The sequence below is a fragment of the Equus przewalskii genome, chromosome 12, assembly GCF_037783145.1.
Source record: "Equus przewalskii isolate Varuska chromosome 12, EquPr2, whole genome shotgun sequence".
NCBI lineage: Eukaryota > Metazoa > Chordata > Mammalia > Perissodactyla > Equidae > Equus > Equus przewalskii.
Genome location: NC_091842.1, coordinates 21470019 through 21488563, shown reverse-complemented (window position 1 = coordinate 21488563; position 18545 = coordinate 21470019). Strand labels below are relative to the sequence as shown.

Here is an 18545-nt window from a genome sequence, read left to right as displayed (position 1 = left end):
TGATGTTTCAAAAGTATTTTATTCTTTTGCATTTCACAAAGTTTTTTGAAGTTATGACAACCTATAATAGGATTGAAAATAGATATATATGTGGATATATACATATATATGCTGTCATCACCATAAAAATAGAGGTGCAATCATATTTTTAAATATCTTCTAATTAAAACTCACTTGAAAACGGATTTGGAAACCAAGGTTAAACAGAAAGTATCCAGGTGACTCATCAAATTTTTCATTTTCATTCCATTTTTGCATTCATCCTAACAAATAATTATCCAGAGCCTTATAGGTGCGAGGCAGTGTGGTAGGATGCGAAGATGAATCTTAATAGTCCCTAGAGACAGGGTGCTCTCGGCTGATAAAAAAATAAGATAGATGGATGTTAGTGAGTAAAATCAAAGAAGAAACTGCTAAGTTCTGTTAGAGTTTGTCAGTTAAGCTATTTTACATGCAAGAAACTGACTCTGGGTAGTTGAAGCAAAAAAAATGTTTCTTGGTAGGATATCAGGTATATATTATTCAGGACAGCCTAGGTTATGGTGCTGTAACAAACATCCTCCAAATCGTTATTTCTGGGACATGCGACAAATCCCATGTGGGTCAGCAGAGGCTCTGCTCTGCGCTCACTCAGGGCCTCAGACTGACAGAGGGTTCATGTCACCTGAAACACAGTCTCCTTGGTGACCAGGCAGGGGTCTCTAGAGACTGGAGGTTCGCAAGGGGCTTTTTACTGCCTCAGCCTGAAAGTGACATGTGTCATTTCTATTCTAATGTCATCAGTCAGAACTAGTCACACGGTCTGCCCTAACTGCAGGGGGCTGGGAGACGTAAGGGGACAAATGGAATAATGAGTGAGTTTACTGTCTCGGCTACCGGGGGCTTCAGAGACTCCAAGGAAAAGCTGAAGAATCAGCTCGTGCTCTGAACAGGGATCAGAGCAGCTTGGGAGAGCCGGCCAGCAGGAGCTGATGGAGATCCAGTCAGCTGTCCACCATCTGCAGCCCTGTCACCCATCTCCACATTTGCACCGGAGGGAGAGAACAGCTGACTGGTCCAGTCAGGTTTCAGGTCCCCGCCCAGGTCAGAGGTAAGTGGACAACGTGATTGACAGTTCCACCAAAAGGGGGAGGGATCACCCATCCAAACAGAATTGCTGTGCTATTAGAACAGAAAGGGAGGGAACGCAGGTGGGCAAGGACACAGACCTGCTCCAGACCTGGCCAGGAAACCCAAGTATTCAGAGTTGACAGAATCGAGAAGGTTTATGGAAGAGGTGGCTGTCAAGATGAGCCTTGAAGGGTGGGATGAATTTGAAGAGAAGGAAAGCTAATCTAAACTGAAAGGGCAGTATAAGCAAGTGGGGATGCAGAAGAGCAGCAGTCACTGCAAGGAGGAGAAGACTAGTTGAGTTCGACTAGAAGAAGTGATTTCAGTTACTTTTTCACCCCCAAAGCTCACCCGGCCTGTCTTTGTTCCACATGGCGTCAGCTCCGGGGACACCGGGGAGGGGCTGGTTGCAATGGCTCAGCCTCCATCAGGAGTTTGGAGCCCTGGTCCGCCGTGTCGGCTGAGGTTCTCAGTTCTCCTCCCCTGTGGTTAGCTTACACTTCCTCACGGCACAGGGGTCTCAGCGCAGTTGGACTGCTTCTCCGGTGGCTTAGGGCTCCCGAGGGGGCAGAACCAGTGTCTGCTGGGTCGTCTTGGCCCAGACTGCGCCCAGACTGGCACAGCATCAGGTCCTTTCTATTCTAGGAGTGAAACTCCTAGAACTAGACTCCTAGACTCACAGGACCAGTGCCAATTCAGAGTGGGAGGGGGCTGTGCAAGATGGTGACTCCTGGGGGACGGGGTTAACTGGGGCCGTCTTTGGAGTTCAGCTACCATGGAGGGCTGACGTGTACTTGGGCTTCCTCCCCACAAGCTCCAGCGTGCGGTGTGGAGTGGGCAGTGGGCATTGTCGGAGGAAAGAGAAGTTGGGGGCTAGGCTGTACAGCCTAAAGAGTTTAAACTTCTAAAACATAAAGGAAAATGATGGTGGTGCACACGGGGTGTGGGCAGAGGTCTTTGGCTTCATGGGCCTCCCTCCAGATTTCCCCCAGATGTCTTACTGGCCAGAACTGAACCACATCACCACCCCTCCTGCAAAGCAGCCTGGGAAAGTGAGGATCTGTTCAAGGGGACGGGATTGCTGTCTTCAGCCAACCATCTTTCTTTCTCTTGGCGTGGGCCACTGCAGCCTGAACGACGTGGGAGGGAAGAAGGGGTACCGTGGTCCTGGGTGGGCTATCACAGAGGCTGCTGCCAGCAACAAAAAGCAGAGAAGGATGTTACTTTCATTCAGATGAGAGAGAGTTAGGGCCTAGCCGAGGGCAGAAGCAGCAGAAGAGGGAAATAGGCCAGATGTGAAAATGAGTACAGAAGTGGAGCGGACAGACCATGGCGGCTCGTGGCTGTCTTTTACGAGACAGAGGGAGAAAGAGGAGAGACAGAGAGGGAAGCCAAGGATGACGACATCATTTCCAGCTTGCTTAATTGGATGATGACATTATTAACTGAGACTGAGAACAGAGAAGGGGAAGTAAGGTTGGAGAAAGATAACGACTTTGGTCTTGGGCATTTGGAGTCTGAGGGGTCTGAGAGAAAGCTAGGGGGAAACGGCCACAAGGTGTGGGTCTGAGACACTAGGACATGGGAGGACGGGCAGGGCCAGATGTAGAGACGGGATTATCAACAGAGAGCTGCCGTCAGAACCACGCTGTCAGCTTACATCTCTGCTTGTACGAGGTCCAGGGGAATGTGCATCCCCAGCTCCTCACAGAGGTTCCTGTGGGAAGAGGGTCTGGACAGAATGGGCGTAGATCCAGGGGAAACTGTGCCATGACTTTATATACTTACACATTGCTGAAGCTTTCCTGATGGACATATATCCACTATGAGAAAGGTATGTTCATAAACGAGCTGAGCAAGGAGGAGAAGGACGAGGTGAATGATTCCACTTAGAGGAGGATGAAAAGTAAGAGAAAAGGTGATCAGAGACTCAGTGCTGAATCTTGTAAGTCGACGCACGAGAACATTTCACCAAGAATGAGCTGCTGCGGAGGTGGAGAGGACTGGATGAGAACTTGAAAAGGAAAGGCGTGTGTTTCTGAAGCTGTCATGTTGATCCTAGGAAGTGTGGTTAATGTGTTGATGAAATATGCTCATACACACAGAGATGTGCTGACAGGAGACGAGAACACGGCAGCCTGCAAAAGCATTGGGCCAGAGAAATGACATTTCTTGGTTCCAGGAGACCAATCATATTCTTAAAATGAATTTATCCCACCGCTCCTCGCTTTTCAGCTTGTTTCTGACCCGCCGTAGGAGCAGCAAACAAGAAGTGTACACGTGTTACACGAACCTGTACAAGGTACACACAGTTATTCCTGTGACATCCTGCACCACCATGGGACCGGTAGTTGTTGTGGTAAAAATATGTTGTGCATTTGTCTTTCCCACGAAATTTTTTCTAGCCACAAAATTCACTAGAATCAAGAGAAGCCTAACCCCTGCCCCCCTTTTCTCAGCAACAGAGAGACAGAGCCTCCGACACAAGAGAATAACGAATAACGTAGCAGAACGGGGTTAGAAGCACCGGGGAAACAAGGTCAGATGCCATATGTAATGGCTCTCTGCCAGCCAACAGCACACTGAACGCCATGTTACAGCTTAGATTACGGGATGCCCCTGATTAAATGAACAAGGCTGTGTGATAAGATGGAGCAAAAACAGAGCCTGTGGACTTTGGATTATGCACTTGTGAGTGTTCCTCTCTCCCTTCCAGCACTTTCTTTGGCCATGTGTTCACCTGCTTTCCTATGGACACCCTGCAGGACTGCCCATGAAGCCAACACACACTAGCGGGCCAAGAAGCATTACCCATCTATGACCTCAGTTGGCAGCCAGCTCTTCTGCTAATGTGAGTCTGGGTGGGGGAGTGTGGGCACTAGACAGTAGGGGGCAGTCATCAAAAGCCCACTTCCTGGGCCTTAGGAGTCCAGAATTTCCATCCTGGCACTGCCACTTTCTTTCAACAGCTACTGACTATAAATCTTTGTAATAATGTATTCAATGGAATACTCACAGCTAATACCAGAATACCCAACTAAAAGTGGCCTTCATAATAAGGACGTTTCAGATCTCATTTAACAGCATTCCAAGGTAGGAGGTTCCAGGGTTGGGGCAGCAACTCAACAGGGTCATAAAGGCCCCTGACCCTTCCATCTTTATGCTCTGACATCTTCACCATGTTGACTTTCATCCTTAGCCTTGCCTTCATGATCACAAGATGGCTGCCACAGCTCCAAGTATCACCTCTCTCCATGACCAAATTCTCTCTCTGTCTTTTTAGCAGAGAAGAAAATCTTTTCCAGAAGCCTCTTCTAACACTTCCAGTCAAGTCCTACTGCCCAAGATTAGGTCACATGCCCATGCCCAGCAAGGCTGGGAAGGTAAGTACTTTGCATTTTCAGTCTCTATAGTGCAACAAAAGGAACTGAGAATGACTATCGGGTAGGCAGCCAAACATCCACTGCAAGTAACAATAATGAGAATAAAAAGTGGTAATAGCGGCCAATATTTATTGAGCCATTGGTACATGTCAGATACCGTTCTAAGGGATAACATGCATCACCTTGGTTCATCCAAACCACACTGCTACAAGTGTGGTTATCGCTGTCCCCAATTTTCAGACCAGGAAACTGAGGCTCAGAGAGGTTTAAAAACTTGCACACAATTAGAAAACCCACTCTTCGCCTTTTAGAGGCCAAGGTCACTAAGACAGTTCAGAGGAAGGCCCAGGCGGGGAAATAAATCACTGCCACACAGTGAGGTAAGTGCTAACTGATGGGGAGCGGGGTGTGAGTTAGTCAGAAACTGGCGGGCGTCTGCATCCCTTGGCCTCTCCTCTAGGCAAGTGAGACCGACACTGTGTTTCCAGCGAAACCTCCCAGGGAGGAAGGGACCAAAGAGAAGGGTTCAGGGAGACGGGGCAGACACAGGGGCCTCAGAAGCAGGAGAGCTCCCCAAACTGGGAAGGGGGGCATTTTGGGGTTGTGGGATGATGCCGTGCTGCCTCAGGGTGCCCAGGGAGGTGACAAGACCCAGTGGGAATGACTGCGTGATGCTATGAGGGGAGGCTGCCTGCGTCCAGCCACTGCTCTGTGGTGCCTTTTGCAGATCAGAGCCCAGAGGCTCCCCGTAAGTGTCTGCACTGCACATGATCCTTCCACACTCTGCTTCACCCTGGAGGCAGGGAGAGACTCCAGCAATCACTGAGAGTAATTTATTATACTCTGGGGCTTGCGGATTTGGCATCAGACTTAATTTTATTTGAAACAACAAATTCCTATGGCATTTCATACATCCAGAGAGAAAGCCAGCCTGACTTTCCAGCTGCGTGCACAGATAGGTGGAGATGCAGATAAAGGAATCACTGCTCTGTCATAAGGAGAAGGAATCCAGGGAAGTCTCTACAGATGAGGTGCAGCTTAAGCAGGGTACTGAAGGATGAATAGGAGTTCACCAGGGGGCCAAGAGAAGAAAAAGGTCTATGCAAAGGCAGAGAGGCGTGAAAGACATTGCTCCCCCTCAGAACTGTGAGTATTCTGAGCATTGGGTAAATGGCACAGAGGTCAGGAGGTGAGCCTGGCAAAGGGGACGCTGGGCTTTATCTTGAGCTACAAGACCATGGGTAGGTAAGACACACAAGCAGAAATAAGTATGAACTGCAGACTTGAAACTGCAGAAATGAGCCTGAATGAGAAGCTTCCAAACTTGCACTTTTAAATAGCAGACCATTTTCTTATTCGTGAACCCCTTTATAAGTTGAAATTAGTGGTAACTCTGATATATGTCAGATATAATAGGGATAAATTTCTCCCCAAACACAATGGGACGCAGGAAACATGATTTTACTAGTAAATTAAACTAAGCCTGACTCACCAGTGACAGGCTGCCGTAACGGGAGCACTCATCCAGACCCAGTGAAACCAGCTATGACCCGTCCAGAGGGCTGAAGAGCGCCTGCAGTTTCCACCTGCACAGACGACTTCCAGAATGTCGACTGTCCTCTGCTGTCACCTCAAGCTGACTCCACGAGGCTGGACACAGGATTCTTCCCCTGGTCGCGCTTCCCTGGGGACACCAGGCAGCCATTTCTCTCTGGGCTGGGTACAGCCCCAGCTAGTCCTCAACCCTCCAGTAGCCCTGGTCCCAGAGTGGGGAACCGGCCCAGCTCAGTGCAATTCTGGAGGCCCGATCTCCCCAGGCTCTCTCAGGTTCAAGTTCAAGTGCCTAACACGGTCTAAAGCCATATTTTTCAAAGTGAGAGTCATGGCCCATCAATTGCTTATACAATCGATTTACTAAGTCATGACCTGCAATGCTTTAATTATTATATTTATGATTTATTATTACTTAAGATTTGAAGGGTGAAATGACTGTCTTTAATTTAATTATTTGTTTGTTTGCTTGTTTTGGTCATGCATATATTTATTTACTTTGATCAACCACCTAACATATTTTTGATATTTTGTGCCAAACATCTGATTATGAATATGTTCAAACATACAAAAAGGTTGAAAGAATTGTATGTTAAATATCTATATTCCCACCATCTAGATTCTACCATTAACATATATTTTTTAATTTTTTAGATTAAGGTACAATTTAGATACAGTAAGAGTCACCCTTTTTAGTGCACGGTTCTACGAGTTTTGACAAACACAGTCGAGTAGCCACCACCACAGCCACGACACAGAACAGTTCCTTCCATCCAAAGTGCTCACCCCAGGCCCCCGCCCCAGCCCTGGTGCCAACCCTGGCTCCTGGCAACCCCTATTTTCTCTCCCCATAATTGGTCATGCAAACAGAGTCACGCAGCATGTAGCATTCTGAGTCTGGCTTCTTTCATAATGCACAGTGCGCTGGAGATTTTTCCACGATGCTGTGTGTATCAGAAGACTGTTTCTTTTTATTGCTGAATAGTATTCCATCCTGTGGAGAGACCTCTGGTTGTTTCCATTTTTGGCAATTACAAATAAAGTCACTGTAAACATTTGCAGACAGGTTTCTGCAGGAACCTAAGTTTTCATCTCTCTAGGGTAAAGCCTAGGAGTAGAAAAGTGTGTAGTATGATAAAACATATGTTTTATGTTTGTAAGAAACTGCCAAAATGTTTTCCAAATGGCTGTATCATTTTGCATTCCCACCAGCAATCTATGAGAATTCAGTTATTTCCATCCTCACCATCACCTGGTGGTGTTGGTATATTTTTAAAATTTTGGCCATTCTCATATGTGTGTTGAGTTATCTCAATGTGGTTTTGATTTGCATTTCTCTAATGCCTAATGATGTTGGGCATCTTTTCATGTGCTTATTTGCTATATGTCTATATATATTGGTGAAATGTCTGTTCAAATCTTTTGCCAATTTTTAAAAATTGAGTTCTTTTCTTTTCTTTTTGTTATTTTTTGGTTTTTGGTGAGGAAGATTGGTCCTGAGATAACATCTGTTGCTAATCCTCCTCTTTTTGCTTGAGAAAGATTGTCACTGAGCCAACATCTGTGCCAATCTTCCTCTATTTTGTATGTGGGACGCCACCACAGCATGGCTTGATGAGCAGTGTGTAGACCACACTGGGATCCAAACCAGCGAACCCTGGGCCAGTAAAGTGAAGCGCATGAACCCAGCCACTACACCACCAGGCTGGCCCCCGAGTTGTTTTCTTATTTTTGAGTTTTGAGAGTTCTTGATATATCCTGGGTACAAGTCCTTTCTTAGATATTTAATTTGCAAATATTTCTTTACAGTCTGTGACTTGTCTTTTTATTTCCTTAATAGTGTCTTTTGAAGAGCATAAATGTTTAATTTGGGGGAAGAACAACTTACCAACTTTTTCACATGTCTATATTACCATTTTAAAACATCTCTCTTGAGATATAACTCATAAACCACAAAATTGACTCATTTAAAGGGGTCAGCCCAGCGGTGTAACAGTTAAGGTCACACATACCACTTCAGCAGCCCAGTGTTCGCCAGTTCGCATCCCCGGTGCAGACCTATGCACTGCTTGTCAAGCCATACTGTGGCAGGCATCCCACATATAAAAACATAGAGGAAGATGGGCATGGATGTTAGCTCAGGGCCAGTCTTCCTCAGCAAAAAAAAAAAGAGGATGGGTGGCAGATGTTAGCTCAGGGCTAATCTTCCTAAAAAAAAAAATATTCACCCATTTAAAGTCTACAACTCAATGGCTTTAGTACATTTAGACTTGTGCAACCTTCACCACAATAAATCTTAGAACATTTTCCTCACCCTGGGAAGAAACCCGGTAGGCCTTGACCATCAGTCTCCTCTCCCATTCCCATTTTCAGCCCTGGGCAACACTAATCTACTTCCTGTCTCTATAGATTTGCCTATTGTGGACATTGCATATAAACAGAACCACACAACATGTGGTCCTTTGTGACTGGCTGCTTTCACTCAGCAGGATGTTTTCAAGGTTCATCCATGTTGCAGCACGTATCAGTACTTCATTTCTTTTTATTAGCAAATAATATCCCCTTGTATGGATATACCACATTTTAGTTTTCCACAATCAGTTGATGGACGTTTGGGTCGTTTCCACCTTTTGGCTGTTACGAATAATGCTGCTATGAACATTGTACAAGTTTTTATATGGACACATTTTCATTTCTCTTGGTTACAGTCATGAGTCATTTAATGATGGGGATACATTCTGAGAAATGTGTTATTAGGCGATTTTGTCATTGTGCAAACATCATAGAGCGCACTTACACAAACCTAGATGGTACAGCCTACTACACACCTAGGCTACATGGTACCAATCTGATGGGACCACCATTGTATCTGCGGTCCGTTATTGACAGAAACATCATTATGCAGCGCATCGCTGTATATACCCAGGAACAGAGTTGCTAGATCATATGGTAACTATGTTTGACCATTTGAGGAACTACCAGACTGTTTTCCAAAGTGGCTGCACCATTTTACATCCCCGCCTGCAATGTATGAGGGTTCTAAGTTCTCAACATCTTCACCAACACTTGCTGCTGTCTGTCTTTTTGGTAATATGCACATCCAGTGCATGTGAAGTGGTATCTCACTGATTTGCATTTCCCTGATGATGCTGAGCACATTTTGGCCTATCTTTTTGGTAGTAGCCACACTAGTGGGTGTGAAGTGCTATCTCATTGTGGTCTTGATTTGCATGTCCCTGATAATGTTGAGCATCTTTTCATGTGCTTGATGGCCACTCCTATATCTTCTTTGGAGAAAAATGTCTATTCAGATCCTCTGCCCATTTTTAAATTGGATCGTTTGTACTGTTATAACTGAGTTGCAATCTTTGTTCACATATTCTAGATACAAGTCTTTTATCAGATATCTGATCTGCATAAATTTTCTTCCATTCTGTGGATTGTCTTTTCACTTCCTTGATAGTGTCCCTTTTAAATGTGATGATGTCAAGTTTATCTATCTTTTTTCTTTTATTGTTTGTGCTTTTTTGTCATAGCTAAGAAACCGTTGCCTGGTCAAAGGCAGGAAGATTTACACCCATGTTTCCTTCTAAGAGTTTTATAGTTTAGCTCTTACATTTAGGTCCTTGGCCCATTTTGAGTTAATTTTTGTATATAAGGTGAAGTAAGGATCCAACTTCATTCTTTTGCATGTGGACATCCAATTATCCTAGCATCATTTATGGAAAAGGCTAGTCTTTCCTCATTGAATTGTCTTGACATGCATCAACATTTTATTATATTTGCTTTATTACATATCTGTCAATCTTTCCATTCCTCTATGCATCTACCAATCTATCTTATTTTTTGTTGCATTACAAAAAGTGAGGTGCAGACACCAGAATATTGCCTCCTAACACTTCAGTATGCATATCATCACGTACAGTTCAATATTTGGCCAAAATTATATTCCTTTTGATGTAAAATTTACACACAATGAAATGCACAAATCTTAAGTGTACTATTTGACGAGTTTTGACAAATGCATTCACCTATGCAATGCAAATCCTTTGTCAAGATATAGAACACCACCACCCAAGAAAGTTCCCTCTCATACATTTATTTTTATGTATTTATTTTTGACAAATGCATGTGCCCATGTAACCAGCACCACCCCAACCAGGATGTGGAACATTTCCATCTCCTAAGAAAGTTCTCTTTCACTTCTGTGCAGTTAATCTTGCCCCACCCGGTCCACACCCCAGGCAGCCACTGATCTCACTTTTACCACTATAGATGAGTTTTGCCTGTTACAGGATTTCATATAAATGAAATCATATATGTACTATTTTGTGATCAGCTAATTTTGCCCCTGACCAACATTTTAAAAACAAAATAAAACAGAGTAGAAAATATCAGAATGAATGGTATATGGCAGGGTGAAATATTGCTTTGTTGATCTTTGTTTCAGAAGTACACATACAGGTGTGTGTGTTTATGTGTGTGTGTGTGTGTGTGTGTGTGTGATTGTAGCGGGCCAAAATAGAAAATGCTTTTCTTACTGTAGGTTGTAATAAAAACCAATTAAAAGCTACTGTTCTCCTGGATCAGCACCCCATCTTTCTTTTTAACCTGTTTTGTCACCCTCCCTGCCCCTTCAGCTCCCTGATCTCATTTCAATTAACAGTGATTGTTCTCACCATCATCCCTTTGCAAATTCTGTTCCTACCCTGGGGTCACTCTCCCCACCTCATCCCACTCTCTCAAACTGGAGAACTCCTACTCACCCATCAGATCCTCGCCTGGTTGGCCCTCCCTCTAGAAAACCTTCTCTGTTCCCATGCTTCCCTCTCAGAACTGGTATCATGTTGTACCCTAATTACTTGATCACTCCTCTCTCCTCCAGCTGACCACAAGCCCCTTGGGGACAGGCGTCTTGTTCACCTTTGCAGTCTCTAGCTCCTAGGATACGATGACACACAATAGGCATCCATAAATAGTCACTGAATGAACCCCTGGGTTCTGGGTGACAGGGTTTTAAATAAACCAGCCTGATTTTTTCCCAAGGCTCCATTCCTGCTCATTTTATTGTCCCAAATGAGGCTGATTTCTTAACCAACATCTTTCTTAACCTCCTTCACTGCCCCGACACCTTAGCCTTTCATTTTCCTCTCTCCACACCCAATACTAGTCCTTTCATCATTGTTACTTCCTCCCAGACAGGCTGAGGCAAACCACTGTCATTAGGAGGCTGACGTCAAACCCTCATCTCTGTGGCCTTTGCCGCAAACCCCGCCCCGATCTTGCCAAAATGACCCTAATTCTGTGACTCTGAATATGGGAGGACGTGTGTATGGTGTGTGTGTGCATGCACATGGAGAGATGTTCACCAGCAAAATGTCACCAGTGGCTACCTCTGAGATTTCAGATGATTTCCACTTAACTTTTCATACTTTTCTGTATGGCTTCAACTTTCTAATGAAGAATGCGTCAATCACCTACTGCTACGGTAATGCTGCCACAGGCCCTCAGCGGCTACGACAGTCAGAGTTCATGCTTACACTCGGTGTAAGCCAGGTAGCTCTGCCAACCCTGGCTGGGCCCTTCATGTCTGGACATTGGCTGGCTGTTGACTGATCTAGACTGGCGTTGCCGGGGCAGGTGAGGTGTCTCTGCTCCACATTCTCTCTCATCCTATGGGTGAGCCCAGCCCGCAGACGTCCTTAAGGTTGATGGCAAAAGCAGCAATAAGTCCAATTATGGAAGCTCATTTCAAGCTTCTGCCCCATCACATCTGCTAATATCCCATCGTCCAAAACAAGTCACATGGCTGAGCTCAGAGTCCAAGAGACGGACACTTACAAGTTCCATGGCAAGGAGTGTGGAGACAGGGAGGGGTAAAGAATCAGGGCCATCACTGCGATCTCCCACAAAATCTCCATCATTGCAATGTCCTATCTTCATATTCAGAAAGAGCAGTAAAGCTGGTTTCAAGCAAGCTGGCTGCCAGAGCTCCGGCCCTACCCCCTGCAGGTGGTACAGGTGAGAAACGCCTGTGGGAAGGGCAGGTGACTCTCCGTCTCAGCAGCCCCAGCAAAATCTCAGAGTCTCATTGGCTCCGACGGGTCACATGCCCATCTCTGACTGAATCACTAAGGCCCAGGGACCGCATGTTCTGATTGGCCACCTCTGAGTCACCTGCCCACTTCTGGAGCTCAGGTGGAATGGTTCACCAGAGGAATATCAAGCATGCTACAGAGGGCTGACTCACATTAGCTAGTCCCAGAAGGCCCCGAGACAAGTGGTTTCCATGGGAGGTGATCCCAGAAGGTGCCGTGAGAGAGTGGGGAAGTGAAAGGAGGAAGGAAGGAAGCTTCCCCGAGCAGGTTAACTGGGGCCTGGGGCTCGGTCTCTCTGGGACCTCTGGGAGATGGAAGGACATGCCTCAGAGCTGTCCTCCCACATCCCCTGAGAGGTGAGGAGACTAGGGTATTTCTCCGCCAACTCTGGTCAGCACTGGCTGAGGGCTGCTCCTGTGGGCAGGAACTGTCTGGCACGTCTGTCTCCGTCTGCACAGGTTAAGAGGCCCCTGTGGCCAGGTCCCAACGCTAACCAACTGCCAGGACATGGGTTCATTTGGGTCTAGGTCCTGCCCTCGAGGCAAGGACGCCCGTAGGTGCAGCCTCCAGACAGAGATCCCAGAGAGGATGCCCATAGGTGCAGCCTCCAGAGATCCCAGAGAGGAAGTGTAGCAGAGTGGAGAGGAGTACAACTGTGGAGTTGGGGAGACATGGGGTGCAGTCCCCTTTTACCACTTGTTAGCTGTGAGACCTTAGGCAAGTTACTTAATCTCTCTGAGCCTCAATTTCCTCATCTATAAAATGGGAATATACAAGGTTGTTTGAAGATTAAATGAGACCATTGATTATATGGCACTGGGGACGTGCTAAGTTTCCAAGAATTGAGAGCTACAGGGCCAAGTCCAGTCTGGAGGAATGACATTTCTCAGGAGGGATGTCCCAATGTCCTGAGACAAGGAGAAGAGAGAAGACCCAGCCAGGGGTCAGCTGAATTAAAGAAGAAAGACATGGATGGCCCTAAAGGACTAGCAAAAGATGTCACCGAGGAGCAGCAGCGCTGACTGTGCCAGAGGCGGCCAGAGGACCCAGGAGCAGATCTGGAAATAGGAGGTGCTCCTCTAGGAAATGGACCCTGTGAGTGCGGGTGCCTGTCGCCGTGCCCCGTGCTCAGACAACCCGGTGCTGCACTGCAGTCTCCTTGCAGGACAGCCAGAGGGCAGGATTGGGGTACCGCCCTGTTGACGGTGTTGCCATGGTGCATTCCTACTCCCTTCCCTGGAGGAGACTAACCAGTAAAAATACTTCCTTACCACAGGTTGAGCACGCAGTTCAGCACTGCAAGAGATAAGGTTAAAAATCCAACATGGAGCTGGCCAGTGGTGCAGCAGTTAAGTCCGCACGCTCTGCTTTGGCCGCCCGGGGTTTGTGGGTTCGGATCCTGGGTGCGGACATGGCAGCGCTTGGCAAGCCATGCTGTGGCAGGCATCCCACATATAAAGTAGAGGAAGATGGGCACGGATGTTAGCTCAGGGCCAGTCTTCCTCAGCAAAAAGAGGAGGATTGGTGGCAGATGTCAGCTCAGGACTAATCTTCCAAAAAAAAAAAAAAAATCCAACAAACTGGCTTGAGGAAATAACCAAAATGTCCAGGGTAAGATCCTGCTGGCTTGAGGCCTGGCTGGATCCAGGAGCTCAGACAGTGACACTAGGACCTAATTTCACTCTCTCTTTCTCCATCTCTTGACTCCATTCTGTGGGTTTCCATTTACAGAAAGGCCCTCTCCTTGTGGTTAGAAGATGGCACCCAACAGTAATGCAGTTAAAATCCCACACCTTCCACACTCAAATCCAGTACCAAAGGGTGTCAGTGCTTTTGTCCCAGCAGTCCCACAGAAAGTATTGAGGTTCACCCTAACTGGACTAGCTGAGGGCACTTAGGTCACATGGTTGCCCCTGACCAAGCTCTGTGGCCTTGTGGCCATGTGGACAGCAGAACTGGCAGCACTGACTAACTTAGGCCTGGGCCACACGCTCCATTCCTGGCTGGGCGTGGGGTCCCACGCAGATATGTGGATGGAGGGATGTGTCGGGTGGGTAGGTCCCCAGAGGCAAAGCTGGGCTGTTGCCTGGCAACAAGGGGACAAGTGTGTGTGCGTGTCAAACCACCCACGTCGACTATAAACCCATCCACAGTTCCTATGGCTTCAGCCAAACAGCTGAAGAGGTGGAGCCAGGCCAGCCGACCGGTGATATCCTGCTGACTGGTGAGGCTGCCCTGGGAACCCAGAGAACCCCACGGGAAAGCAGCCAACGGGGACCCCCAGTGTGCCAAGAGCTGGCTTCCATGTTCCTTAACCATCTGCACTTCAGCTCCCCCTCAGCCACTTCGTGCTGGGCAGCTGTGGGTGACTCACCGGGCTCTCTAGGTCTCAGCCACCCCACTGCATGCATTCATCCATCTACTCACCAGGCCCTCTGCGGGTGCTGGGGGTACGAGGCCGTTGCTTTTGACAGTATCCAGTACCTGGCACAGTACCCGGTACATAGTAGGTACTCAATAAATACTGGTTGGGGGAAGAAATGAATGAGACAAACAAAGTCACAGCCTGCAGAGAGCTCACTGTCTAAGGGAGAAAACAAGCACAAAATCACAACGCGCCCGTCGCACTCATCAAGGGACCTTGGATACAGAGGAGGGGGCCGGCCTGGGAAGCTTAAGAATTCTCCACTGAGGCGGCAGCAAGCCTTCAAAGAAGATGGTGGTTTTGCAGGCTGAGGAAAGGGGGAAGGGCACAGCCAGCCCAGGGAACAGCGTGCAAAGCGGCACAGCGCTGGAGGAGGGAAGCTCATGTTATTAATCGCTTACTGTGCAGCAGAAATGTTCTGTTTGCCTCTACGCTCTTGGAAAGGATTGAATTTATCCACAATGAAATAGGAGGACACGCCTATTGGCGTGCCTAGAATCCTTCTGCCTATTGCCGTCCCCTATGCTGGGCCTCAGCTGTCACTCGGGTTATTGTGACACCCCTCCAGCTGGTCAGCAGCTGTGTCTCCTTCAAGTTCACCGTCCAAGCAGCTGCCAGGGGGATTGTTCTAAATGCTGAGCCTCTCGTGCCTTTGTTTGGAATCCTGCCCTGCTCCACATCCCCGGAGGCTGGTGTTCAAGACCTTTTGTAATACAGCCCTGAGCTGCATCGCTCACCCCCTCACCCAGCACTCCCCCAGATAGACCTGTACACCTCCAACCTTGCTCCTGCTGCTCCTTCTGCCTCGGATGCCCATGTTCCCCTCCACCCGGTCAGCATGCTGCTCCCCCCTCAAATGCAGCTCTCGCCTCTTCGCAGATGCCCTCAGGACCCATTTCAGAGGCCTCCCTCCTTGGTAATCCCCATACTTCCTGTTTGTATAGTTTTGTCCCCAGTCACAGTCTGGTTGTGTTCAATTTGACAACCATTTCTTGTGCCCTCATTGCTATGAGCTACAGATCACCCTGGGGTGATCTTGGGTGACCTTCCCTTGGGGGAAGAGAAATGAGATGAGTAAGGCTGGGTCACCGCCATTGCAGAGACCACCGGCTGGTGAGAGAGTCTTCTGAGAGCCCTGTGGTCAAATTATCTTTTATAGGTCAGAAGCCTGTTTCCTTTGACCCAGTAGTTCTAACCTGGGGGCCATTCCCCCCGAGGGGGCATCTGACAAAGTCTGGAGACATTTTGGTTGTCACAATGGGGAGACGCTCCTGGAATCCAGTGGACAGAGGCCAAAGATGCTGCTAAACATCCTGCAGTGCATAAGACAGCCTCTCGTGACAAAGAATCACCCAGCTCAAAATGGCAGTAGCGCTGAGGTTGAGAAACTCTGGTTTAACCTTTAAGCAAGAAAGTCAACTCTGTGAACTCTGAAAGCTGAGTCAGTGGTGATCTGGAGGAAGACAGCCCTGGAGGACAGCGCAATTCAGGACTTTTTTTCCTTTCTTCCAGGAAGTCAGTGACGTAAACAGGCAAGAGTCTTTTGATCTTCAGCAAGAAACAGTAAGCCCCGTGTCCATTCCTCCCAGATGCCAAATCATACATATTGCAACAAGCAAAGTGAGCACCCGTCTGTTAGGTTCCTGGGTGATGATTCTCTCTCCTGAGAACGCGTGCTCACTCAGCACTCAGCAGTGACAGGATCTTGACCAGGTTACTTACCCGCTCTGTGCCTGTTTCCTCATCTGTAAAATGGACCTAGTAACAGTAACCACTTCCTGGAGTTTTTCTAAGGATTAATTAATGCATAACAAGAACCTACAGCAGGGTCTGACACATTGTGCCACATCGCTATGCAAGTGATAGATCTTAACATCATCCTGTCACCACCACCACCACCACCATCAACATCCCCATCATCATCCCGACCACTATCACCACCAACATCATCATCACAACCATACCTACCACCACCATCACCATCACCACACCATCCTCATCAACAGCATCATCCCTAGGGCCATCATATTATCAACATCATCACCAGCACCATCGTATCATCATCATCCTCATCATTTCCTTTCAGAGAAAGCCTGTTTATTGAAACTGCCTTACCTGAGGTATGACTGGATGTCATTCTGTCCCAAGGATAGTAGCAAAAGGGATCGACCCTCAACCACTTTGACACAGTCTCCTGGCTATGTCCACAGAGCTTGGCTCAGAGTTCTTGGCAATCCCTTTGTCTTTCTTTACCTGCCAAAACCAAGTGTGCCATGCCAGTTTGGAGGCCATAGATGACTCCAACTCTTGAAATAAGCCCACTGGGTCTGTTCTGTTAAACTGCACAACAACAGAAAGCCAGGCAACAAAAGTCAAAATTTCTCCTATTCCCTGGAGTCTGGAGGCTGGCCACAGCTGATGTGGTTCAGGTGCTCAAAGACGTCAGGGCTCCCACGTCTGGAAAGTTCTCACCTGACAAGAACTGCAGATGTTGGCTGTCACTAGACTTGGCTCAGGAGTCCACAGATGTCAGGGCTCCCACACGGCAGTTGTCTTGGCCTTCCCTCGTAGTGGCAAGATGGTTCGCGTTCACAGCAGGAAGACCCCGTCTATGAGGAATGCTACTACTTCCCCAGAAGCACCTCCACAAACAGACTTCCATTTGTGTTTCTTTGGCAGAACTGGGTCACTCAGCCACCCTCTAGAACAAGGGAGGCGGAGAAGGCTGGGATAGGACTGTCGTGATCGGCTGAAACAAATCCTGATCCGTTGCCTCAGGTAGGGCGCACTGCTGCCCCAGATGAAGTGTGGGTTCTGTCAGCAAGGAAGAAGGCAGCAGGTGAGTACTGTGGGCCTGCGGCAGTTCAAGGTACTGTGGCTGCAACACACACGCTCCCCAAACTCAGTGGCATTTATGTTGCTCATGAATCTGCACTCTGGCAGGGCTCAGTGGGGACAGCTTGTCTCTGCTTTGCTTGGCAGCAAAGTAAAACAACGGCAACATTTGTTTGCTCCTGATTTTGCAATTTGGTCAGAGTTCAGTGGGCTCCACTCATCTCTGTTCCCTTTGATGTCAGCTGGGATGACTCCAGAGCTGGGGGCTGGAACCATCTGCAGACTCATCGCTCACATCTGGGCCTGGGCTGGGAAGTCTCACACAGCTGGGCCTCCTCGGGCTTCTCTCTGTCTCTGCGCGCTCCCTCCATGTGCTCTCTCCTGCATGGTGGCTTCAGGCTAGCTGGACTGCTCACATCTTGGCTCGGGGATCCCAAGAGGTAAAAGGAAAGAGACAGGATTCCAGGTGGAAGCTCTATCTCCTTTTTAACTCTAGCCTTACAAGCCACTGCCTCCTTTCTCCCACATTCTATTTATTAGAAGATACCCACTGAGGCCAGGCCACAGCGCAGGAGAAGAGAATCAGACTCCACCTTTTTGTGGGAGGAGTGTTAAAGAAGTGGACGTGTTTTAACAGTTAAGTGTGTCTGCCACATCCACCTACCATGACAGACAGCTGCAGGTACAACGGACTGTGGAGCATTGTTCGGGTGGAGAATGAGGTGGATGGGTGAGAAATTCTTTGAACTCTCTCTCTTCAGATCCTGAAACTTATATCTCTGATCTCAGAAGAATCTGGTTTTGCTCAGAAAAGGAAGTAATTCCTCCTTTTAGAGGCAGAACGACCCCATTGCAGTTAGTTCCCTGCCCCTGCCCCTGTGCCATCAGCCTTGCCATCTCCACGCAAATGCCTGGCTTCCAAACCCCGCAGCAGCAGCTCTTGGCCTGAGGGCTTGTCTCCTGGGGTTGCTGGAGACTGCTCTGCTCCCCCTCCAGTCCCTGTCCCACGTGGCCTGTCTGGAAGTGCTGGGAAAATAACCACCGAGCCAACGACTGAGAGCAGCAGGTGTATAAACACCTCAGCCCTCTCCCCGCTGGTGCGATCCCCTTCAGGAGCTCGTTCTGCACTGTGCCGCACAGCCC

General features: G+C 47.9%; 1 protein-coding gene and 1 long non-coding RNA gene across 4 annotated transcripts in view; one reads left to right on the top strand and one right to left on the bottom strand.

The window, feature by feature from the left end:
• The window catches only part of NSMCE1 (NSE1 homolog, SMC5-SMC6 complex component), a 58896-nt gene extending 41372 nt beyond the window's left edge, over nucleotides 1–17524 (bottom strand). Inside the window, exon 1 of one of the 2 annotated variants that reach the window (XM_008528422.2) lies at nucleotides 16683–17524. In XM_008528422.2, the coding sequence (XP_008526644.1) occupies nucleotides 16683–16704 (22 nt within the window). In that variant the 5' untranslated portion in view covers nucleotides 16705–17524. The remainder of the gene's footprint in view (nucleotides 1–16682) is intronic. The other variant, XM_070566532.1, reaches the window with a different exon arrangement.
• Nucleotides 3090–9482, top strand: LOC103556351 (uncharacterized). 2 transcript variants are annotated; one of them, XR_546184.2, is made up of 3 exons: nucleotides 3090–3961; nucleotides 4394–4493; nucleotides 5989–9482. It is a non-coding gene; the product is annotated as an uncharacterized lncRNA (long non-coding RNA). The 2 variants fall into 2 exon arrangements; XR_011524442.1 differs by having other exon boundaries at nucleotides 3216–3961; nucleotides 4397–4493; nucleotides 5989–8720.
• Nucleotides 17525–18545: the final 1021 nt, after the last annotated feature.